Genomic DNA, 24,666 nt, shown 5'->3' with positions numbered 1-24,666 from the left:
CTCGATAGCCGGAAGTCGTCCGAGCTGAGGCTGTGGCCGCCACAGCCGATCTGGACAGCAATCAGCTCCGGCTGGCAGCCAGTATGGCAGGGCGTGAGACGCTGGAGGAACTGGTGCGACTTCAGGGAGAGCGCGTGCGGGGCCTTAAGCAGCAGAAGGCCAGCACTGAGCAGGTGCGACCCAGGCGGCAGGGGAGGGAACAAGGCAAGGCCAGGGAGGACATAGAACGTGGGTGGGCTGCACAGAGGCTGAAGATATGGAAGCAGGGACCGGACTGGTAGGGAGGAGGATGGGCTCGGTGGGGAGGTAGCTGCGATAGGACCCAAGAGAAGGAAGGATGGGCCTGGGAGACAGATCTGCCGCACTTCTCGATGAGCGAGAGATACTGAATGAATGGCGGGGAAGGGAAGGAGTGGATGTGATACAGCCCAGCGCCTGCTTTCCCTCCACAGATCGAGGAGGAGGTGGCAAAACTACTGAAACTGAAGGCACAGCTCGGCCCTGATGAAGGGAAACATAAGTTTGTGCTCAAAACTCCCAAGGTGAGTATCATATCTTTAAGGAGCCTCTGAGAGGGTGCCTGCTTCCCTGAACCGGGTCATTGAGGAGGATCTGAAATGCTGCAGAGGAAACAACAGTTACTCTGAGTGCCAGGCTGGGCTGGACTCTACCTGAGTCATTCTGGGATGGCAAAGTGATGGCAGAAACTAGGCCAGCTAAGTATTTAGGGACGTCTACCTGCTACTGCTACTCCTTTTTTGAGTGATCACTATACAAAGTGAGTGTACCATGGTAAACAACATAGCCACCCCTCAGCTCACATTCTACTGAAGCAAACAGACCTAGGAGATATGATCCCACACATAGATATGTAACTACAACTTGGTTAAGTGATGTAAAGAAATAACAAAGTGCTCTGAGAAAAATAAGGGACAAGTGGGGAATCTGAGAAAGCCTCCCTAAAAAAGTGATAGACTAGCTGACCTAAAAGATGAGTGGGAGATAGATGAAGAGTCAGAAGAAGATAGGTCCAGATAGGGAGTGGAAATCCTTTTTTGGGGGGGGGGGGCTTGCCTGCATCAATGTGTAAGTTACCTGGCCAAGAATTGAACCCACACCACAGCAGCCACCTGGGCCACTGCAGTGACAAGCCAGATGCTTGGCCTGCTGTGCCACAGGGGACTCCAGGGAATGGAAGTCCTGAAGCGAGAATGAAACTTTGTAGTTTCCAGGAACTATAAAAAGACCTCATGGCTAGAACCAGATGGAGAAGTAGAAATGAAGATAGAGAGTGAAATAAAGTTGGAGAGTCTTAGCTCAGCATCCATGATGTCAGTTCAGATGCTACTTCTATAAGTTCTATAAACTGAACTATTTACCCTTCATCTGGGTTCCCTCGGCACTTGACAAATATACCTCCGTTACCACATTTATTGCTGCCTTTTCATTATTCACATGGTTTACTTAGCCTGAGAGGCTGAGATTGGAATTGAGTAGCTATTCAATGAAAGTGTGTGAAACTGAATTCCAAAGGAGAGGTCAGATGATCTGTCTTCCTTGTCTTGAGATGCCCCATTTTAAGATTAATTCTTTGGGCTCCTACATTCATTGAGCTCTTCCTTTCTACATATAAGTCATTTCAGAGGTTAAAGAGACAGTGTTAAAACCTCCGGGCAGTGGTCATCAATAGTTATTCAAACTATTGGGAGGAAAGATGAATGGGAATTTATGATAGATCAGGCTGGCCTCACCTAAACTCATCAGTCCATCTTAGCATCACTAAAAGTAGGACGAGATATTATTGTGGGCCTCCTGATGTAATGCAATAAGAATTGCACAGCACCACCTATGAAGTGTTCTTGCCAAGAATTATACTGAATCATTCTTCACACCTAACTACCACTTTACTGGAAATACATGAAAATGTTAAATTAAAACATTGAGTATACAGTTAACCAAAACTAGAATGGGAAAAATTCTTTAGGAAAAAATGGCTCATTTCTTCAACAAATGAAGGAATTCTTTTTTAAAAAAAAGGAAAGCAGGAGTTCCCATCGTGGCGCAGTGGTTAATGAATCTGCCTAGGAACCATGAGGTTGCAGGTTCCATCCCTGACCTTGCTCGGTGGGTTAAGGATCTGGCATTGCCGTGAGCTGTGGTGTAGGCCAGTGGAGTGGCTACAGATCCAATTAGACCCCTAGCCTGGGAACCTCCATATGCCCCGGGAGTGGCCCAAGAAAAGGCAAAAAAAAAAAAGGCAGACTGTTGCAGATTAAAAAAACATGAGATATCACCCAAATACAAGGCATGAACTTCGTTTAGACTCTGACTCAGGAGTTCCCTTATGGAGTTCCCTTGTGGCAGAGCAAGTTAAATATCTGTCATTGGTCACTGCAACAGCCTGGGCACTTCCGTGCCACAGGTTTGATCCCTGGCCAGGGAACTTCCACATGACGCAGGCGCAGCCAAAAAAAAAAAACCCCGAACAAAAACGAATCATTCAAACAAGCCAACCATAAAAAGGTATTATTGAGGCAATTTGGGGTAATTAAAAATGGTTTGGTAATTAAAAATGGTTTGGCAAGGTAAAGGGTTGCTCTTCGTTGGTTGCAAGAAAGGAGGTATTGTAGTTTTTTGTTCTGTTTGTGATGTAAGAGACTAAGACTGAAATATTTATGGATGACATTTTATGATATCTGGGATTTACCTTTTTTTTTTTCTTTTTAGGGCCGAACCTGTGGCACATGGAAATTCCCAGGATAGAGGTCGAATCAGAGCAGTAGCTGCCAGCCTATGCCATAGCCACAGCAAAGCTGGATCCAAGCCGCATCTGTGACCTACACCACAGCCTGCAGCAACACCAGATCCTTAACCCACCAAGCAAGGCCAGTAATCAAACCTGCATCCTCGGAGTTCCCACTGTGGCTCGGCAGTGATGAACTCGACTGGTATCCATGAAGATGCAGGTTTGATCCCTGACCTCGCTCAGTGGGTTAAAGGATGCAGCGTTGCCATGAGCTCTGGTGCAGGTCACAGATGTGGCTTGAATCCTGCATGGCTGTGGCTGTGGAGTAGGTCAGCAGCTGCAGCTCTAATTCAACCCCTAGCCTGGGTACTGTCATGTGCCACGAGTGCGGCCCTGAAAATACCAAAAAAGGAAAAACTACAGGAAGGAATTCCCGATGTGGCACAGTAGGTTAAGTACATGGTGTTGCCTCTGCAGTGGCTTGGGTCACTGCTGAGACTCAAGTTCAATCCCTGGCCTGGCACAGTGGGTTAAGGATCTGGTGTTGCCACAGATGTGGCTCTAATTCCATTCCTGGCCCAGGAATGTCCATATGCTGTGGATGCAGCCAAAACAACAACAACAAACAAACCTGAAGGAAAAAAATGTCGAGGCTTAGATAAAATAAGAATGGCAGGTGTTGGAGTTTCCGTTGTGGCTCAGCAGGTTAAGAACCAACTAGTATCCATGAGGATGTGGGTTCGATCCCTGACCTAGGAACTTCCACATGTTGTGGGTACTGCAAAAAATAAACAAAAAAAGCCCAAACTAGAAGCTGTGACTTAGAAGAACCGAAGAGTTCTCGTACTGACTGTCTCAACCCTGGCTGAAGGGCCTTAGGTAATGATTTAACTTCTCAAAATGTTCTAATTTGTTTATAAAATATATGTGTCCAGCCCATGTCATAGGGCTATCAGAAACAAATTAGAAGAGTTCCCGTTATGGCTCAGTGATAACAAACCTGACTAGTATCCATAAGGATGTGGGTTTGATCCCTGGCTTTGCTCAGTGGGTTAAGGATCTGGTGTTGCTGTGGCTGTGGTGTAGGCTAGCAACTGCAGCTCAGATTCAACCCCTAGCCTGGGAACTTCCCTATGCTACAGGTTTGGCCCTAAAAAGACAAAAGAAAGGAAGGGAGGAAATTAGAGAACAAATGGTATTCATTAAGTTTTGTTTGTTTGTTTTTGGCTGAAGCTGCAGCTTGCAGAAGTACTGGGGCCAGGGATCAAACCTGAGCTACCGCAGCAACCTGAGCCACAGCAGTAACAACGCTGGATCCTTAACTCTTTGAGCCACCAGGGAATTCCAGGATTTTTTTTTTTTTAAGTTATCTCGGAAACGAATGTTACTTGTAAAATCTGGAATTCAATTGGTTAAGCCAGTTTGATTGGTTATATGCCTGTCACCAGGTAGCTGGTTTCCGTTAGGCAGGGAAATGTGTTATCTGAGAAAATGATTTCAGGAAAATCTTCTCAGAGAACAGAGTTCCAGGAAATCTAGAAAATAGATCCAAGCTAAAAAGGCATTAGAACTTAGAGGGGTAAGAGCAAATGGATGTGGTCATTAATAGGGAATGGCTTGTACTTGTTCTCCAACTCTTGGCCTGTAGGAGAATCGAAGCTTGGGACAGGGTTTGCATTCATCATCATTGAGGTCATGCTTTTATATTTCTGGACCTTGGAGTTCCTGTTGTAGCACAGTGGTTAATGAATCCGACTACGAACCATGAGGTTGCGGGTTCGATCCCTGGCCTTGCTCAGTGGGTCGAGGATCGGGCATTGCCATGAGCTGTGGTGTAGGTTGCAGACGTGCTCAGATCCCGTGTTGCTGTGGCTGTGGCGTAGGCCGGCAGCTACAGTGCCAATTGGACCCCTGGCCTGGGAGCCTCCATATGCCGTGGGAGCGGCCCTAGAAAAGGCAAAAAGACAAAAAAAAATATATATATATATATATATACGTATATGTATTTCTAGACCTTCTTCGTCTTAGTTTTGAAACCCCATCCCTGTTGTCTCCAAGGGCACGAGAGACTACAGTCCCCGGCAGATGGCCGTTCGGGAGAAGGTGTTTGACGTGATCATCGGCTGCTTCAAGCGCCACGGTGCGGAAGTGATCGACACTCCTGTGTTTGAACTGAAGGTGAGTGAGGGACGAAGAGGAGCTGCACGGACAACAAAGAGGAGGGCAGGCCAGTGAGGCCCAAAGGGCTCTCTCTTGTTGCAGAAGAATGTGGATCTTTTCTCCAGGAGAAGCAGCACGGGACTGGCATAGAGGGAGAGGCCCTGTTTTTTTTTTTTTCTGCTTTTTTTTAGGGCCCCACCTGCAGCATATGGAGGTTCCCAGGCTAGGGGTTGAATTGGAGCTACAGCTGCCGGCCTACACCACAGCCACAGCAACACGGGAGCCGAGGCGCATCTGCGACCTACCCCACAGCTCACGGCAACGCCGGATCCTCACCCCACTGAGCCAGGCTGGGGATCAAACCCACAACCTCATGGTGCCTCGTCGGATTCAATTCCGCTTCCCCACAAAGGGAACTTCGAGGCCCTGCTTTTTAATTTACCTTCGTTGTGGCCAGCAGCTTCCAAAAGAGAGCACCTCTCAGGAGTGGACATTGGTGTGGCTCCTGTCTACACTGAATTCCATGGCACCTGTCCTTGAGTTTGTCCCAGGTACATGCAGACCAAACATGTAAAGGATAAGTATGCAGCCAGTCTCCTCACTGATTGACCTTGAGGTTGTTTCCAGTTCTTTGCTATTAAAAAAAGACAGTTCTTGGGAGTTCCCAGTAGAAACAAATCCGACTAGTATCCATGAGGATACACGTTTGATCCCTGGCCTCACTCAGTGGGCCAGCGATCGGGCATTGCTGTGAGCTGTGGTGTAGGTGGCAGACATGGCTTGGATCCCGCATTGCTGTGGCTGTGAGGTAGGCCAGCAGCCGTAGCTTCGAAGCAAAAAAAAAAAAGGCAAAATTCTTAGGGAGTTCCGGCCCGGCACAGTGGGTTATGGATCTGGCATTGCTGCAGCTGTGGCTTGGGTCGTAACTGCAGCTCAGATCTGATCCCTGGGAGCTCCATATGCCGTGGAGCAGCCAAAAAAAAAAAGTTCTCGGGGAGTTCCATGGTGGCCCAAAGGTTAGAGGATCTGGCATTGCCACTGCTGTTGCTTAGGTCATTGCAGTGGTGTGAGTTCAATCCCTCACCAATGCGCAGCCAAATGAAAAGAAACTGTTCTTGGGAATTCCTGGTGGTTTAGTGGTTAGGACTCAGTGCTTGCACCACTGTGGCCAGAGTTCAATACCTGGTCTGGGAACTGAGATCCCACATCAAGCAGCTGCACACCTCAGCCAAAATAAATGAGTAAATAGGTGTTCCCACTGCAGTGCAGCAGGTTCACGATCCAGCTGGTCTCTGTGGAGCTGTTGCTTCAGTCCTCAGCCTGGCGCACTGGGCTGATGTTCCAGGATTGCCGCAGCTGTGGCCGAGGTCACAGCTCCAGCTTGGATTTGATCCCTAGCCCAGAACGTCCATATGCTGCAGGTGCAGCTGAAAAAGAAAATTAATTACCTGTTACTTGGTTTCCTTGCATTAGTGTCCTGCCTGTCTCTTCTCATGACTATAGAAGATCCATGAGGGCCTGGGCTGCCTTTGTTCACGGATGTGATGTGTATGCTGGGCTTAGAACAGTGTCTGGTACTGTCGGTGTTTAACTGCAGGGTAAATTCACAGAAGTAGAATTTCTGAGTGACCTCAATCCTATTTCTACCAACTATGTTAGTTTGCTAAGGCTGCCATAACAAACTGCCATAGACTGGATGGCTCAAACAAACAACAGAAATGTATTGTTTCAGAATGGTTTTTTTCAGTTGGTATAGCCTAAACATCTATTAGTGAAACACTAGGCAGGAAGGAGATACAGAGCTTCTTCTCACTGGAATTATGCAGCTTTTAAGTAACACTTCAGGAGCTCCCATCGTGGCTCAGTGGTTAGTGAATCCGACTAGGAACCATGAGGTTTCAGGTTCGGTCCCTGGCCTTGCTCAGTGGGTTAAGGATCCGGCATTGCCGTGAGCTGTGGTGTAGGTCGCAGATGCAGCTTGGATCTCAGATCCCCAGTTCCTGTGGCTCTGGTGTAGGCCGGCGGCTACAGCTCCCATTGGACCCCTAGCCTGGGAACCTCCATATGCTGCAGGTGCAGCCCTAGAAAAGACAAAAAGACAAGTAAATAAATAAATAAATAATAGAAATAAAAATAACTCTTCAGGGAGTTCCTCTGGTGGCCCAGCAGGATAAGGATCTGGCGTTGTCACTGCAGTGGCTGGGCTTGCTGCTGTGGCAAGGGTTTGATCCCTGATGCAGGAACTTCTATATGTTGCAGGTACAGGCAAAAAGTAAAAAAAAAAAATTTAAATAGTACTTCTGCTCTGTCACAAAATGGAAATGTGATAAATAGAAAACAAAAGCGGGGTTTCCTTTTGATTATAACCACATCAAATAAATAAACATCGGAAGAGAGAGCAGAGGAAGAGTAAATAGGCTGAAATCAGTCATGTGAGAGTGGTAGTTTTTGTTTTTAAAACTTGCTGTTAAATTGTTATACTTACGGGGTGATCCCATTTCTTTCTGTTTTCTCCAGGAAACACTGACTGGAAAGTACGGGGAAGACTCTAAGCTTATCTATGACCTGAAGGACCAGGGTGGCGAGCTGCTGTCCCTCCGCTATGACCTCACTGTATCTTTTTACACTTGGGATGGATTGGCCCTTAACTGGACTGGGGCTTTTTCTAGCTTCAGGCTTGGGGACAGCTAGACACAGGTGGGATCAACTATGATGCATTTTGCAGTCAGGGAAATTATTTCTCTAAACCAGGAGCAAGACATTGGCAAAACAGACTATAGCCTTAGAAGGCCAGGAGTTCCCGTCGTGGCGCAGTGGTTAACGAATCCGACTAGGAACCATGAGGTTGTGGGTTCGGTCCCTGCACTTGCTCAGTGGGTTAACGATCTGGCGTTGCCGTGAGCTGTGGTGTAGGTTGCAGACGCAGCTCGGATCCCGCGTTGCTGTGGCTCTGGCGTAGGCCGGTGGCTACAGCTCCGACTGGACCCCTAGCCTGGGAACCTCCATATGCTGCGGGAGCGGCCCAAGAAATAGCAACAACAACAACAACAACAAAGACAAAAGACAAAAAAAAAAAAAAAAAAAGAAGGCCTGTGAATCCTGAGCGGGACCTCAGCTTTAGGTAGGGCCCAGGTCTCCGCCAGCAATCCCGTGGCTCCAGAATCCGTCTCACTTGCCCTGTCCGGTGGGCAGAGTTCTCTTTCGTTGACCAACAGCACGTGTCCTTTATCTCCAGGCTACGTCCGCGCATCATACGCTTAGAGATCCTCCACGGGGCCCTTTTGCTGCTCCCCGGCCAGTCTGCCCAGCCCCTGCTGTGCTCAGCTCAGCCCCCAAAGAAAAGAGCCTTAGTGTTTTTGGAGATTTCAGCTGTCCCTTGCGGTAGCGAAGGTGGTTCTTGCTGGGGTACAGGAAAGCTGTTCATCTAACCGGTGCCGGTTTTACCCACAGAGGGTGGGGTCGGACCCCAGCTTCTGCTCGTGGTGATAATCCACTTGCCGCCTGCGATAGGAGGGACTTTCTCCTTAACTCTCTCATCAGGTTCCTTTTGCGCGATACTTGGCAATGAATAAACTGACCAATATTAAACGCTACCACATAGCCAAAGTGTATCGGCGGGATAACCCAGCAATGACCAGAGGCCGGTATCGGGAATTCTACCAGTGTGTGAGTTCGGGGGCAGGCCGGCTAAGGTGGCCCTCCCGCAAGCCAGGGGAATCTGTTGCGTCCTCGTGGTGTCCTGAACAAACTGGGTGCCCCAGATAATGTTAAGCCTGAGATTTCTTTAGTATTTTCACTTGCAGGGCAGGGATTATTCTCCTCATTTTACGTATGAGTAATCTTGAGGCTCAGCCAGATGAGGGGATCATAGGGATAAGAAAAGAAAGTTAGGGAGTTCCCGGTGTGGCTCAGCGGTAAGGAACCTGACTAGGATCCACGAGGACACAAGTTCGATCCCTGGCCTCGCTCAGTGGGTTAAGGACCTGGTGTTGCTGTGAGCTGTGGTGTAGGTCGCGCACAGGGCTCGGATCCCGCAGTGCTGTGGCTGTGGTGGCAGCTACAGCTCCACTTCCACCCCCAGCCTGGGAACCTCCATATGCCACAGGTGCGGCCCTTAAAAAAAAAAAACACAACACAAAGAAAGGCCAGATTAGAACTCTTGGTCCAGTGCTCTTTATATTAAACCATAGTGATAGAATCACAGCGATGGATAAAAGAATTGGCTTCGAGGTATCATTGACCAGAGTGGCAGCAGAGCTTCTGAATGAACAGAGAAAATGATGAAGGCTGCAGAGGGCCCCAGGACAGTGGAAGGAAAGAAGGGAAAAGAGACGAGTGAGATAATGAGAGACTAGCCCAACAGATGGGAAGGAAACCAGGACTGGGAAGGGACCCGGGAGGCTGAGGTGTTGCTCTGGGCTGACAGACCAACAGCATGAAGAAGGGGCTCTGCACGTGAGTCCAAGGAGGCCTCCTTCCTAGAGAGCAGAGCCCCCAAGGGTCCTCCCCCCAAACAGGTTAACCCCCGAGGACCTCTCACTCCCCCTGTCCCTGCAGGACTTTGACATTGCCGGGCAGTTTGACCCCATGATTCCCGATGCGGAGTGCCTGAAGATCATGTGTGAGATCCTGAGTTCACTCCAGATAGGCGATTTTCTGGTCAAGGTCAGCGCTCAGTGGGGCTGGGAGGGCACAGCTGGGCCTGGCCTCTCACAGGAGCAGGTCCTGGTGCAGAGGGACCAGTAGCGCACGCGTCCAAGGCTGTTGCGTGGCATGTAGCGGGAGCCTCTGCTCCTCACTGCTGCAGGTGAATGATCGGCGCATCCTGGATGGGCTGTTTGCCATCTGCGGTGTTCCTGACACCAAGTTCCGCACCATCTGCTCCTCGGTGGACAAGCTGGACAAGGTAACGACCCCAGCACTCAACTCGTCTTTTCATGGACCCCCTCCCTGCCCTGTGAAGTGGAAATGATGAGGAGCGAGAGGGCCCTGCCTCCGTCCCCCCCAGAGGAAGACACCCCAGGATGTAGGCTGGCGGGCAGGTTCTGCTCAAGACCGCCACTCTAGGAGGCCCACACTTGCTGGCAGTGGAGAAGCTGCCCAGGGGGTCCCTGACTGGCGGCATCTGTCTGCCCAGATGTCCTGGGAAGAAGTAAAGAATGAGATGGTGGGAGAGAAGGGCCTGGCACCCGAGGTGGCCGACCGCATTGGGGACTACGTCCAACAGCACGGTGAGCAACCAACCCGCCTCCCCGGCAGCCGTCCCACTGTCCTCAAGCCTAAAGCCCAAGCTCCTCTGTGTGTGTAGATGCACAGGAGAGAGGGGGAGTGTGTGTGTGTGTGTGTGTGTGTGTGTGTGTCTGCACACAGGCCTGCCTGCGCAAGTGGTCCAGAGGAAAAGGTAGAGCCCTTACCTTTTTCTCATTAGTCTGGCTCACAAATCTGTCTCCCTAGGCGGGGTATCCCTGGTGGAACAGCTACTCCAGGATCCTAAACTGTCCCAAAACAAACAGGCCTTGGAGGGCCTGGGAGACCTGAAGCTGCTATTTGAATACCTGACCCTGTTTGGCGTTGCTGACAAGGTGAGTCCGTTTGATGCGGGAGCCCTGGGGCTGGAGGACCTCGAGCCTCATCCGGAACTGAGCTTGCTCTTATCCCCCCAGATCTCCTTCGACCTGAGCCTTGCTCGAGGGCTGGACTACTATACCGGGGTGATCTATGAGGCGGTGCTGCTGCAGCCCCCTGCCCAAGCTGGAGAAGAACCCCTGGGTGTGGGCAGTGTGGCCGCTGGAGGGCGCTATGATGGGCTGGTGGGCATGTTTGACCCCAAAGGGCGCAAGGTGCCGTGCGTGGGACTCAGCATTGGGGTAGAGCGGATCTTCTCCATCGTCGAGCAGAGGCTGGAGGTAGGTCTTGGGGCTGGGTGGGCGACATTCTGGCAGCTGGTGGCACCTGAGCTATCTTCCAAGGAGGCAAGCAGTACTGCTTTGGACAAGGAGCCTCTTTGCAAAGGAACTTGCAAAAGATAATTGCTGTCCTTCACGGACTTCCGCCCCATTATAGGCCAGCCTGATGGAGCTCTGACCCTTCTTTCTTCACCAAACCCTTGGCTCTGGGTCCCTGTTTCCCTCGGGGCTGTCGGGAATCTAGGCCACTGTGTCCAAAGACCTGGATTGTCCTCATAATACAAAATACTTAATATTTTACTACCCTGTGCCAGGCACGGTGCTTAGTGCTTTTCATGCATTGTCTAATAAAATTCCTAAATAGCCCTCTGACAGGAGCTGCTTTTATTATTTACATTTCTTAGACAAGGAAACTGAAGATTATAGATCAAATAATTTACCCAAGATATAAGTGGCAGAGTCAGAATTTGAATCCAGGCTCCCAGCCAGCTTGCGATTTCGTCTCTAAGTGGGAAGCATGTGTCTGCGGCTCCAGGATCCCTCAGATGGTTCTCTGGACTCTCCAGCACCTAGAGTCACACGAGGAACGCCCTTGGTGGCCTCAAGCGCACCTCTGTTGCTGCTGCTCTTAAGTGGCTGATTCTAGTTCCTCCGGGGGAGTGCTCTGGCAGTCACCTTCCGCCGCCTCCCATCCTCTTCTCTAGAGTGAAAACCACTCGCGTTTTCCAGTGAGGTCACTGTTGCAGCAGGCATCTTATGTTTTAAGAACAATAAGAGGAGTTTTCCATAAAAAGATGCTGGCAGCAGCAGCAGCAGCAGCATTCTGTCTCCCCTCTACCCACACAACCCCCGATTTGTGCCTTGTGGCTGAAGTGTAAGAGTCACAGCCTCTTGACTGGACAAATAGCAAGTGGGAACTAGAACTGCCAGGGGGAACCGGCTTACCTGGGTGAGCTCAGAATGTCACTTTCTTGTGAATGCTCCTGTGGACCCATAAGGTTCTAGGTGGAGATAAGCTTGAAGTTACTGTACATGAGCTACCTGTGCCCTGCATTGGGGGGGGGGGGCAGGGGGGCATACCCACAACTCAAAGAAGTTCTCAGCCAGGGATCGAACCCATGCCACAGCAGCAATAACACCAACCCTTATCCCACTGAGCTACCAGGGAACTCCTGCCCTACATTATTTATTCTGGCAAGTCACACACAAGCCAGTCAGGTCATTTCTTTTTTGCTTTTTAGGGCCGCACCCGCAGCATATGGAGGTTCCCAGGCTAGGGGTCGAATGGAGCTACAGCTGCTGGTCTACACCCACAGCCACAGCAACACAGTAGCTGAGCCACATTTGCACCCTACACCACAGCTCACGGCAAGGCCAGATCCTTAACCCACTGAGCAAGGCCAGGGATCGAACCCTTGACTTCATGGTTCTTAGTCGGATTCGTTTCCGCTGCACCACAGCGGGAACACCCAGTCAGTTCATTTCTTATTCTTCTAAGAACTACTGTTTGCCCAGTTGCTAGATGAGAAGACTGGCTTGCTCTGGCAGAGTTGGGCCTGGGCTCAGAATCCTGACAAGAGCCTGCTCCGTTTGCCCACTGAAGGTCTTGAAAGGATAGCCCAGCTCCTTCTTAACTGCTTCTTTCCTAGGCGTTGGAGGAGAAGGTCCGGACCACAGAGACACAGGTGCTTGTGGCATCTGCACAGAAGAAGCTGCTGGAGGAGAGACTGAAGCTGGTCTCAGAGCTCTGGGATGCTGGCATCAAGGTAGAGGAGGCAAGCCCCAGAGTGGCAGCAGTCCAGGGCACACTGGGTACAAAGGAAATGAAAGCTTATCCATGGCGGTCCTGCCATTACTGTGACTACTCAGGGTGAAGGCCAGCTTGGGCCCCAAGGAGGTTGTCCCTGAGGACTGCAGGAGGCAGCTTTCATCTCGTTCCCCGGTCCCCTGCAGGCAGAGCTGCTCTACAAGAAGAACCCCAAGTTACTGAACCAGCTGCAGTACTGTGAGGAGGCGGGCATCCCACTGGTGGCCATCATCGGTGAGCAGGAACTCAAGGACGGGGTCGTCAAGCTGCGCTCAGTGACCAGCAGGGAAGAGGTAAGTCGCGGGCAGGGAGGCTGCAGGACCCGGGCCGTGTACCATTCGGGCAGGCCCAGGCCCAGGCCCAGGCCCATTCAAGACCGGAGCAAAAGCGCGGCATTCCTCTCAGCGCCCACTTGGAAAGGACCCAAGGGTTCAGTTGGCCCTGTGATCATGGGAGGGTAAACTCTCCCTCCCCACCTCTGCCCTCTGTCTCTCTGCCCCCCAAGAAGCACTGTCTCCCCTGAGGTGTTTGATTGGGTTCCCGCTCCCAGCTGAGCCAGGCCTGACGCTGGAGAGGGCGGGGGCCCTCAGCCAGCAGAGGATGCGCACACCACCTTGTCCCTCCGTCCCGGCCAGGTGGACGTCCGCAGGGAAGACCTCGTGGAGGAAATCAAAAGGAGAACGAGCCAGCCCTCTTGCACCTGCTGAGTAAAGCCAACCACCCGAGGAACGTGGGACTGGCACGACTTACAGCGAAAACAAAACTCTGCAAAAGTACTGAATTCAACAGCCTGGCACACTTCTGTTCCAGCAGGAAGACCCGAAGAGTGGTCAGAACGGAGACATTTTTATTACGATTATTTTATTGATAATCACAGGCACGAAGGGCCCGCTGCTACACCATTTTCCACATGAGGCCCTGGGGGCTTAGCCCTGCGTGTGCGCCTGAGGCCCGACCTGGTCTCCGCCGCCGCAGGGCCCACAGCCAGCCGCCTAAGGTCCAATAAAATGCCTCAACCACTGGAGCCGGCCTGTGTCACTGTTGCCTCGCCCCGCCTTCCCTGTCAGAGCCCGGGCCTCCCAGTGCGACCACTTCTGAGGTGGAAAACGGGGCGCGTCACTTAGAGAAGGCCCGGCGGGCTCGCCTCCGGCGTCCGCGCTGCGGCGGCCTCTCGATCCGTTTCCTAGGAGGTGGGGCCGCCCGGAGACCCACCCGCCGCGGTCTCCGGCTTCCACCTGCGAGTCGGAGGTTCCCGAGGCGCACGTGCGGCGGGTCCCCCCACCCCCTTGAGAGGCGGGGTCGTGCCCTGAGCCAATGAGCGCCTGGGGGGGTGGAGGCGTGGGGAAGCTTCCAGATAGGCCGACAGGGCGGAGGTTATAAAGGGGGCACGGGCGAGCCGGCGGGAGAGCCATGCAGTCCAAGCGGGAGTGTGAGGTAAGTGCTCGGCTGCCCGGGGCTCGCTGCGTCCGCGGCATCCCCCGCGAGGTGGGGCGGGCGCGGCGGTCCGCCCCTCCAACCTGCCCTTTCCCCCCCAGCTGTGGTGTGAGAGGGTGAATCCAGAGAACAAGGCGGCGCTGGAGGCGTGGGTCAGGGAGACGGGCATCCGCCTGGTGCAGGTGAACGGGCAGAGGAAGTACGGCGGGCCACCGCCAGGTATGCTAGTCCCGGCCCCCTCGCCTGCGGGGCCGCCTAAGGCAGCCTCGACGGCCCCGACCCGCGGCGCCTGGGGGAGGGGCTGGGCGCCACCGTCAGGAACCCCGAATTACCCGTTGCAGGCCCCGCCCCAAGCAGATGAACTTCTTGTCCGTGGGTCCCAAGCCGCCCGCCCCCTCGAGGAAGGAAGCCTGCCTTAAGGTGCCCTCCCCGCTGTTAGCTCAAGTCACCCACCTACTTAACACCAGCGGCCCGGTGGGGTTGTACCCATTTCACGGACGTGCACGACTTACCCCTCCCACGCCGGGTCCCTGAGCCGCGTCCTCAGAACCTTCCGGGGGGGTGACGGCGCCCCTCTCCACCCCTTTCCGCCAGGATGGGTGGGCAGCCCGCCGCCCGCCGGGTCGGAGGTGTTCATCGGGCGGCTGCCCCAGGACGTGTACGAGCACCAGCTGATCCCACTGTTCCAGCGCGTGGGCCGCCTCTACGAGTTTCGCCTGATGATGACCTTCAGCGGCCTGAACCGCGGCTTCGCTTACGCCCGCTACAGCTCGCGGCGCGGCGCCCAGGCCGCCATCGCCACGCTGCACAACCACCCGCTGCGGCCGTCCTGCCCGCTGCTCGTGTGCCGCAGCACCGAGAAGTGCGAGCTGAGCGTGGACGGGCTGCCGCCGGGCCTGAGCCGCCGCGCGCTGCTGCTCGCGCTGCAGCCGCTGGGGCCCGGCCTGCAGGAGGCGCTGCTGCTGCCCAGCCCCGGGCCGGCGCCCGCGCAGATCGCGCTGCTCAAGTTCAGCTCCCACCGCGCCGCAGCCATGGCCAAAAAGGCCCTGGTGGAAGGTAGGGGTGGAGACTGCGGGGGTCGCTGGTTGGGGCCAGACACGTTCTGCGGACATTCTACCTTTGCACTGGAGCATAGGTTGGCATCGCGGGTTCTAGTTGCCAGGCCTTCGGGTCAGGCCCACCCGAAGGGGCGACGGAAACTATTTGACCTCCCCCTGAATCTCCACTGATGCTGCCAACCACCGCTTAACTAAGCTGAACACAGAATGCTCTTCCTCTTTAGATATTTAAAACACTCGCTTGCCCAAGGCATTCCAGCTGAGCCTACCTCTTGCCCACCACCGAAGCTAAGCTATTTCCTCACACAGCTGTGAGAATTGATCGGCACTTAACACATTCTCTAGTTCTCGGCTAGTGTTCAAGGTAAAGGTTAGCTATTGTGATGGTTATGAGGTGTCAGAGCCTGCCTCGGCCAGTACTCCAGGGAAACTGAAGATAGTAGGTATTATGGTTCTTTTGTAAATAAGCACAATGAGTCCTAGAGAAGTTATTTAACTTGCCTGAGATCCAACCACCAGGACATGGGGCTGCTGGAAATTAAACAGGCCTGTGTGGCTCCAAAGGACTCACAGAGGTGCACGTGGGTGGGGGAGATGTTGGGCCCTAGGGCTTAGACCCGACCTGTCCCCCTTTTTCCTGCAGGGCAGTCACACCTCTGTGGAGAGCAGGTGGCAGTGGAGTGGCTCAAGCCAGACCTGAAGCAGCGGCTCCGCCAGCAACTCATGGGTCCATCGCTGCGGTGCCTACAGTCTGAGGGCAGCCAGTTGGCCCTGGCCAGGGACAAGCTAGAGTCCCAAGGGGCTCGGGCCGCCCTGCAGCTGCTGTGCCAACGGATGAAGCTGGGCACCCCAGTGTTCCTCACCAAGTGTCTGGGCACAGGCCCTGCTACCTGGCACCACTTCTGGTACCAGGTGGTGATCCCTGGGCATCCAGTGCCGTTCAGTGGCCTCATCTGGGTGGTGCTGGCCTCAGATGGGCAGGATGGGCATGAGGTGGCCAAGGAGGCTGTGTCTGCGCGGCTTTTGGAGACGCTGAGTGAATCTGGGGCCAGCCTCCTGCGGTCCGCTGTGGCTGAGGCAGGTACCATGGTTCAGCAGTGACCTCATCCTCTCCGTAGGCAGCCTGAGCAAGTAGCAGAGCCTGTGTCAGTCCCTGGCCCAGCAGGCCTGGGCAGCCACCATCTGATCCCAAGAAGCGAGGAGCATGGGCCCTGCCCTGGGCCTGACACAGCCTCTTGGTTGGGACAGGGCCCCCATGCACCTCTGGGCAACTAGGTTTGACCAAGTTGTGGGGAGGGACTTCGCCTTCCCCTCCCAGCCCAGAGGCTGACCCCAAGATTGTTCTGTGTGTGACACATACACACCCACCCTCTGGCCTCTTCCCGAAGCTTAGCATGAATCTTTGCTTATTTTTTGTCTTTTCTGATGTTTTTATTTGGGGGCTGGCTGAGCCAAAGGGTCAGAAGCCTGCCTTGGCCCCTGCCACTTGGCATTCTGGTTTTGGTGTACGTGTAGCTTTTGAGTTTTCTGTGCTGGTTGTATTTATATTAAACCCCTGGTTGGTGTACACCTGCGTCTGTGCTGTCTTGCCCCAGCTGTGGGTTTGCCTTACACTGGTGGAGAGCAGCTGCTACAGGACAAGTATGTCCTCACATCACGGTGAGTCCTGAGCCTCTGCATCTTCAGGTTCTGCACAATAGGGTGTTTTAAGTTCCCAGCCTCTGGGGGTCGAGCCCAGGAAGCAGGAGCTGCCCCCTGAGAACCATCCTGAGATTCAGTCCATGCCCTCAGTCACTATCGTCCTCGCTCTCCTCCTCCTCCTCCTCCTCCTGCACCGGAGCTGCGGCGTCCTCGCCCTCCTCCCTCAGTCCTGCAAAGAAGTCATCTGGGCTCCAGGCCTTGCTGCTCAGCGCCCGCAGCGGCCCTCCCTTCTTCTTGCGCCGGCGGTAGTCATCCACCACCACTGCTCGCAGCTGGGCCATGTCCCAAAACTTGAGGCGCTGGTCATGGCCACTGCTGGCCAGGAAACGGCCACAGTGGGAGAGGGCCAGCTTCTCCACAGGCTCCCCGGCGTGCTGGCCCACGCTGCCCACCACTCGGTTTGGCAGGATGTGGACGGCCCTGGGCAGAAAGAAGAGAGTGTTGGGATGGGCTGGTTAGGTCTGCCCTTCCTGGGACCCGAGGGCCACCTGCTTCTCTCACCTGATGACCCCGTCGGTAGAGCCAGCACACAGCAGACTCTCAGTCACTGGAACCATGCAGTCGATGGACTCTGCTCTCAGGGCAAAGCGGTCACTTGTGGCCCCAAAGCCATTCCAGTTGAAGAGGTAGATGGTACCTTCGCTGGAGCCACAGACCACCTTCTTCCCACACTGCAGAAAACGGCAAACGTTGAGTGTGGAGCCACGTCACAGCGGGTCCCTAGCACACCCGTCCCAGCCTACCCCGCTGTACTTTCATGAGCGTGACGGAGGTCAGGTCTCCAGACTGAGGCTCGGAGAGCAGCTCAAACCGACGTCGCTTGATGTTGAAGACGCCGAGGCAGCCGTCTCCACTGCGGAGAAGAGCAGAGCAGCAGGCTTGGCTGGAGCCTCCGCTGGGGGAGACCCTTAACACGGGGAAGGGAGGGCTGCGGCTCGGAGGCCTGACCTGGCTGTCAGCAGCAGCTTCTTGGCTGGATCCAGGGCCATGTCAGCGATGTACTCCTCGTGCTGCCGCATATCCATCAAGGGGCCTTCCTTCCGCTGGTCCCAGAGGCGAACGCCACCTGTGTCGTCCCCAGTGGCCAGAACATTCTCATCTACCAGCAGCAGACTGTTGATGGGGGCACTAGAGACAGATGCAGAACTTTTGGGGTCACCTTTGTCCTGGCGACGATGTACCCATCAATCCTTACCCCTCATCTCAACACACAGTTGGCTTCCCCTTACCCGTGAGCCTTGGAAATGCGTCTTTCCAGTCGGCCCTGCTCCACATCTAGAAAGTGGATGGCTTTGTCCTTGGAGACGGTAACGAGTTCTGGGAGGAAAACACCCAGGTCACCGTGCTGCCCGTGGCCCCCTTCCCACCGCACTGCCGGCTGCCTTCCCCGACACTCACTCTGCCCATCCTCGGAGAAGACGACAGCACGGCAGGACTTGAGGTGGTGACCTGAGGACCAGAGCTCCTTGGTGTCTCCCTCTTGGCAGGAGTAGCGAAAGCTGTGGGGGGGGGGGGGCGCAGAAGAACAGTGAATGACCCACACCTCGCGTGGGAGTGCAGAGACCAGCCAGCCGTCTTCCACCTACCTGGTCCTGCGTGGGCACCTCCAAGCCCAAGGAGCTTATTACTAGTGACATCGTCCCGTTTTCAACAAGCTTCCCATTTTAGGTCTCTTTTGCTTTATTTATTTATTTAAGGGCCACCCCCACGGCTATGGAGGTTCCCAGGCCAGGGGTCCAATCGGAGCTACAGCTGCCGGCCTACAGCAGAGCCACAGCAACACAGGATCCGAGCCCCATCTGTGACCCACACCACAGCTCACGGCAATGCCGGATCCCCAACCCACTGAGCAAGCGCCAGGGACCGAACCCGAAACTTCATGGTTCCTGGTCAGATTTGTTTCTACTGCGCCACAATGGGAACTCCCCATAGGTCTTTTTTTTTCAAAATACGTTTTTGTGATGTGACACGCCCCCCACATCGTCCCTGAAAGCCCCAGCCTGAGGAAAGATTAGGTCGAGATCACTATGGAGGTCCAGAAAGAGTTAATAACAGAAGAACAGCCCAGAAGTTGGAATGTAAAGACGAGTCAAATAAGTCTCCAGGTCTGTGGGACCTAGAGAAGGCCCCAATTAATTACGGCCTACTGTGGCCACACACTGAAACAGCGGTAGGATGAAAATGGAGATGAAGCAGGGCGGTACCGGCTTCGAGGCAAGTGCCTGTCCAGAGACCATCCCCGGTGCTGCCTCAGCACATTTTCGGAAGGCGCCAAATGAATAAGCGCTTTGCTTGAGGCAGAACTGGGCCTCCTGAACCCTTGCTCTTTCCTGGTGCCTCGCGCCCAGCGTGAAAAGGCTGCTTAATAACAGTCGCAGACTGAATGACTACCTGGGAAGCGAAGAGAGCCCGGGGAAGCTAGCTAAGGGACCATGAAGAATAAGTAGTTCACCTGGCGGAGAAGAAGGCGCAGATACTGGAGGCAGATGTCAGGGTCCCTCCCAGGGCAGAGATAAGCAATGAGGATTCAAGGGGCAAGAGAATGAAGCGGCTGAATTTGAAAAGATGGGCTGGAGACAAGCATGGCGACCAGGAAGTCTGAAGTGAATCCTTAACCGTGTTGATCAGCATAAATCTGAATTGAATCCTTTGGGGGCAAAAGGAACCACACCATTCTGGAATGGTCATGGGAGATTAGAGGCCTCCAGAAGGCAATGGCTGAAAGTAGGGAAGAGGAGACAAACTGAAACTGGGGGGGGGGTAGTTGGGGGTCCAGGGTGACTCCCGAGTACCAGGCATTGAAAATATGGATAGAATATGGATAGAAGGAGCAAAGCTCACTGCAAAGTATTTCCTATTGTTCCCATTTTCTTTCTTTTTTTTTCTTTGTCTTTTTAGGGCCGTACCGGGAGCTTATGGAGGTTTCCAGGCTAGAGGTCAAAGTGAAGCTGTAGCCACTGGCCACAGCCACACCAGATCCGAGTTTCCAATGAGCCACGACGGAAACTCCTATTGTTCCCATTTCAAAGATGAAAGTACAGGAGTTCTCTCGTGCCTCGGTGGGTTAAGGATCTGGCATTGTCACTGCTGTGGCTCTGGTTACAGCTGTGCCTTGGGTTCAATCCCTGGCCTGGGGACTTGTGAATGCCAACAGTAAGGAACAAAAAAGAGAAATTAACTTGCCCTACTTAAATTCATTAGGTAAATCTGATTGCACAACTCTCCTGGTTAAAGCCTTCAGTGGTTTTCCGCTGCTTCCAGCCTACATCTTTTATTCAAAATCAAACATGTATTGAGCACCCACCCTGGGCAAGAAGCAAAAGATAAAATGGAGAACTAAACAGGCTGCAAATTATACTCCAGACGTTTTTCAAATTCTAGTCATGAACCATTAGTGACCTGCAATCAACATATTCTGTGTGCCCACAGTAATGACAGAATAAACCAGAAAATATTGGGGGTTCTGCTGTGGCACAGTGGGTTAAGGATCCAACTTAAGAGCTGGATGAAGGTCTCAGCTCAGATTCAATCCCTGAGATGAAGCAGCTGAGATGAAGGTCTCAGCTCAGATTCAATCCCTGGCCTGGGTACTTCCATATGCCATGGATGCAGCGTTAAAAAAGAGAGAAAAAATGTCAGAGTGCATCACACATGATATGAAAGTTATTTTTATTTTGGGGCAACCTCAAAAAAGTTTCGGAGTTCCCGTCGTGGCGCAGTGGTTAACGAATCCGACTAGGAAACATGAGGTTGCGGGTTCGGTCCCTGCCCTTGCTCAGTGGGTTAACGATCTGGCGTTGCCGTGAGCTGTGGTGTAGGTTGCAGATGCGGCTCGGATCCCGCATTGCTGTGGCTCTGGCGTAGGCCGGTGGCTGCAGCTCCGATTCGACCTCTGGCCTGGGAACCTCCATATGCCGCGGGATCGGCCCAAGAAATAGCAACAACAACAACAACAAAAGACAAAAAGACAAAAAAATAAATTAAAAAAAAAAAAAAGTTTGAAAAACTTTCTGGCCGCACCTACCACATGTGGAAGTTCCCAGAAGAAGGATGGAAACAGAGTCACAGCGGTGACAACACCAGATCCTTAACCACTAGCTCATCAAGACAGTGACCTCCACTAAACATTTTTTAGTCGAGGAGATGATATTCAAATAATTACACAAACAAATATATGATTACACACTGTTAAGAAATTTACTGGAGTTCCCGTCATGGCTCAGTGGTTAACGAATCCGACTAGGAACCATGAGGTTGCGGGTTCGATCCCTGGCCTCGATCAGTGGGTTAAGGATTCAGCATTGCCGTGAGCTATGGTATAGGTCGCAGACGCAGTTGGGATCCTGCGTTGCTGTGGCTGTAGCATAGGCTGGCAGCTGTAGCTGATTCTACCCCTAGCCTGCGAACTTCCATATGCTGTGGGTGTGACCCTAAAGAGACACACACACACAAATTATAAGGAAAAAGTATTTGGTGCCAAGGGAGCACCTAACAATTTAGTCTGGAGTATATTGAAAGAATAAAGACACACTAATAACTCAAGTACAATTGGTGCAAGGGAGGCAAAGGAGTTTTCCAGACAGAAGAAATTATGTGCAAAGGAGCTGAGGCTTCAGGGAACATTAAAAAGGAAAGGAAAGGAAAGGATGAGGAGATCCCTGGTGTCTCAGCAGGTCACCGATCTGGCAGTTGTCACTGCTGTGTTGCGGGTTCGAAACCTGGCCCTCGGAACTTAGGCTTGCCTCAGCGAAGCCCCTCCACCCCAAAAAAAGGGTAACGATGAATAAAGGCAAGCTATCAAAGAACTGTGTGTGTGGGGGGGGGTGGTTGCTGTTGTTGCTGTTTTCTCTTTTTAGGGTCGCACCTGCAGAGCTAGGTTAAATTGAAGCTGCAGCTGCTGGCCTATGCCACCCAGGATCCAAGCTGCATTTGGTTTGTTTTTGTTTGCTTGTTTTTTGCTTTTCAGGGCTGCACCTCAGACGTGTCTGCGACCTACATCACAGCTCACGGCAACGTTGGATCCTTAACCTACTGAGAGGCCAGGGATCGAACCCGCAACGTCACGGTTCCTAGTCAGATTCGCTTCCACTGAGCCACGGCGGGAACTCCCCAAGCCGCATTGGTGACTTGCAGCAACTAAATCCGTAACCAACTAAGCAAGGCCAGGGATCGAACTCCCATTCTCTCCTTCACTATGTCTAGTTCTTAACCCGCTGAGCCACATCAGGAACTCCTATTGAAGGGTTTTAATCAAAGAAGTGAGGTGGTCAGATCTGTTTTAAAAGATGAATTAAAGTGGGCAAGAAGCAAAAGCAAGGGCACCCTCGGTCCTGTTTCAGGATCAATACAATACTGTGGTGGGAAAAACAGTGTCCCGAACGCCTACTAGTCCGCCTATTTGTCCAGGTTCCGTCAGGACGTTCCAGGCACTCTGTCTTTCAGTTCTTTCAAGAGATTTGTGTGGTAACTTGCTTAGCCGAATGTTACTGAACGAACTGGACAAGACTGAGTCTGGTAAAATTAGTCTCACTGTAACTTTCTCTCCTCCTCCCAGCTCCATCCCTGCGGAGCTTCCAGATACTGCAGCCCCGGACTCTCCACGCTGACCACGCCCTCAGCCCTGCCCCGCACTTACACGAACACGTCCCCGTCCACGTCCCCAGCCGCCAGGAGATCGCGGGCGGGATGGAACGCCAACCCACTGGCTGGAGCTTCCAGCACAATGTCTTCCGGAGTGTCCCGGATCCGGGCTGGGGCTTCCGTAGAGTCGGGGTCCTCCTCGTCGCTCACTTCGTCCGTGGGCTTCTCCTCACACGTGCGATCCATGAACCGGAGGATGCGAGCGGCGCAGCAACTGTCCAGTGAGCCCACAACAACTAGACACACGGCGGGAGGAGTGGCCCGGAGCACCACTTCCGGGTTAGAGAGCCGGGCAGGAAGTGACGTTCCCCATGACCCGGAAAAGGCGGGGCGGGACGCAACTGGTGGGTGAACCGACCCTAGGAGCCAGACTCGCCTGTAGCCTATTCCGTGGGTTGCCACGGAGTGGGTTCCAGGGCCTGTCAGGCTGCGCAACCGTCAGTCTCCCTCCTTGGTGACTCACATAAAGCTGGGAACTGCGTTAAACTCCTTTCTCTTATTCTGATCAATGATGACAGTTTCGTTCCGGCAGTAAAGATGACTTCCTGCCCTCGGGATAGAAAAGGGCTCGCCAGCTTGTCAAGACCATGACAAGCCGCAGCCAGTTTGGTCAGTAAGTAACAAGAGTCTACGCCGAGAGAACTTGACATTCGCGGGTAGTAGACAGCAGGCAGCCCGCGCACACGCCTAACCTGAGCCGTCAGTCCTCATCCTCGGGGCTAAAGCAATAGCCCCCGGCCGTTCCTACTATCACCCATGTTTCAGGTTGTCTTTCGGTTCTTTCAAGAGATTTGTGTGGTGACTTGCTGCAGACCCTCAGTGGGACTGGGCCAGCGCACAGTCCTCAGAGCTGACAAGGAGGTAGCTAAAAAGGAAAAATGGGCACGACCGTTGACGTTCTGGACATTCTGGTTTTCAGAGGTTCCACAAAGATGAGAGCACTGTATGGTGGGGCAAGAAAGGAGGAGCATGAACTCCTGTCTGAATAGAACCTTCTCACATCGTAGGAAGCCTAAGGCACCTTACATGCTGATGCCAACCCCCTTAGAGAGGTGAAAGAATTTAGGTTGGAGACCTCAGAAAGGTTCAAAGTCCCTTGTGTGATGTTGGAAGTCTTTATCCCTCACAATGTGGCCAAAAAGAATCTTGGTCACTTACGCAAAGCTTGGTGGTACTTGCAGAAACTTATTTTAAACTGGCTGTCAGTTCCTGTCATGGCTCAATGGTTAATGAACCTGACTAGGAACCATGAGGTTGCGGGTTTGATCCCTGGCCTCGCTCAGTGGGTTAAGGGTCCAGCGTTGCGTGAGCTGTGGTGTAGGTCACAGACGCAGCTCGGATCCCGTGTTGCTGTGGCTGTGGCCTAGGCCATCGGCTACAGCTCTGATTCGACCCCTAGCCTGGGAACCTCCATATGCCGCAGGAGCGGCCCAAGAAATGACAAAAAAAAAAAAAAAGACAAAAAGATAAACTGGCTGTCAACCTCTTGATAAAGTCTCAGTCCTAGTACCTTCATCTGAGCCACATCTCTGGGACCTTTTTTTTAATTGGGACTGCTGCCTACAACCATGCAGGGTGTCACGTACTGTCTGATATTCTCCATCCTAGGTGCTATTGCACACTGGGCCCATTTTCAGCCTCCTATGTGCCATGCACAAAGTGGCTTCCTGAAAAAGCCCTTGCCCTATCCAAGTGAAAGTAACCAAAGGCGGTGGCTAAGGTGGCCATCTGACATTCCTGGAATCTAGTAAGCCCACAGGTCAGGACAGGCAGCTATGGATCCAAGCCAGAAAGAAGGGGTGACCCTTGGCGAGTACCAAACCAAATCGTTGGCAATAAGCAGAGAGGGAAAAAAGGGTGGGGATGGGTGATTTGGAGGCCAGGGAGCCCCCCTGGGCCTCGGCGAACTCGTCAGTGGTTGAGTGGCACTGAACCCTTCTGGTCTAAGACAGGGATTCCCCAGGTACTTCCCCTTCAGCCAGGTAAGCAGTGATAGCTGCTTAGAATTACCAAAGATCCCAGGAGGGCATTACCTTGTAAAAGGTTTTTGTTCCTAGGAGTGTTTCGCATCAGGTGCCGTCACCTAGAGCCCATCCTGTACAACCTTGGGATCAGACTGGCAGCCCACTCGGCTGATCCTAATTCCCAGGGAAACTCTGCCCTAAGACGAGGTCCCCAGATGGGCCCAGATGAGTCTGACATTTAAGACCAATC

At 53.0% G+C, this 24,666-nt stretch overlaps 3 protein-coding genes across 4 annotated transcripts; 2 read left to right on the top strand and 1 right to left on the bottom strand.

Annotated features, from left to right (window-relative positions):
- Nucleotides 1–6: 6 nt before the first annotated feature.
- HARS1 (histidyl-tRNA synthetase 1) lies at nt 7–13,643 on the top strand. Its single transcript, XM_003124033.7, has 13 exons — nt 7–173; nt 453–542; nt 4,805–4,924; nt 7,424–7,519; nt 8,447–8,572; nt 9,464–9,571; nt 9,714–9,812; nt 10,044–10,137; nt 10,361–10,488; nt 10,570–10,812; nt 12,462–12,578; nt 12,766–12,912; nt 13,255–13,643. Exons 1-13 carry the CDS (start codon nt 84–86, stop codon nt 13,324–13,326), a joined length of 1,530 nt encoding a protein of 509 aa, XP_003124081.1. The 5' UTR covers nt 7–83; the 3' UTR covers nt 13,327–13,643.
- A 379-nt stretch (nt 13,644–14,022) lies between these two features.
- Nucleotides 14,023–16,678, top strand: DND1 (DND microRNA-mediated repression inhibitor 1). 2 transcript variants are annotated; one of them, XM_003124043.5, is made up of 4 exons: nt 14,023–14,053; nt 14,155–14,272; nt 14,648–15,109; nt 15,755–16,678. In XM_003124043.5, the coding sequence occupies exons 1-4, from the start codon at nt 14,030–14,032 to the stop codon at nt 16,210–16,212; spliced, it is 1,062 nt and encodes a 353-aa protein (XP_003124091.1). In that variant the 5' UTR covers nt 14,023–14,029; the 3' UTR covers nt 16,213–16,678. The 2 variants fall into 2 exon arrangements, with proteins under 2 accessions (XP_003124091.1, XP_084870953.1); XM_085014827.1 differs by having other exon boundaries at nt 14,395–15,109.
- Nucleotides 16,521–22,729, bottom strand: WDR55 (WD repeat domain 55). The gene is made up of 7 exons (XM_003480931.5): nt 22,448–22,729; nt 18,211–18,311; nt 18,042–18,129; nt 17,761–17,940; nt 17,566–17,665; nt 17,314–17,483; nt 16,521–17,232 (listed from the first exon to the last, which is right to left on the bottom strand). The coding sequence occupies exons 1-7, from the start codon at nt 22,636–22,638 to the stop codon at nt 16,899–16,901; spliced, it is 1,164 nt and encodes a 387-aa protein (XP_003480979.2). The 5' UTR covers nt 22,639–22,729; the 3' UTR covers nt 16,521–16,898.
- Between the last annotated feature and the right edge of the window lie 1,937 nt (nt 22,730–24,666).

The sequence above is a fragment of the Sus scrofa genome, chromosome 2 (assembly GCF_054392235.1).
Source record: "Sus scrofa isolate SSC_HxYL_T2T_F1_AM1 chromosome 2, Sscrofa_HxYL_maternal_Yorkshire_Landrace_v2.0, whole genome shotgun sequence".
In the NCBI taxonomy this organism is placed as follows: domain Eukaryota; kingdom Metazoa; phylum Chordata; class Mammalia; order Artiodactyla; family Suidae; genus Sus; species Sus scrofa.
The sequence above is the reverse complement of the archived record's forward strand: the minus strand, read 5'-3'. Positions and strand labels throughout refer to the sequence as shown.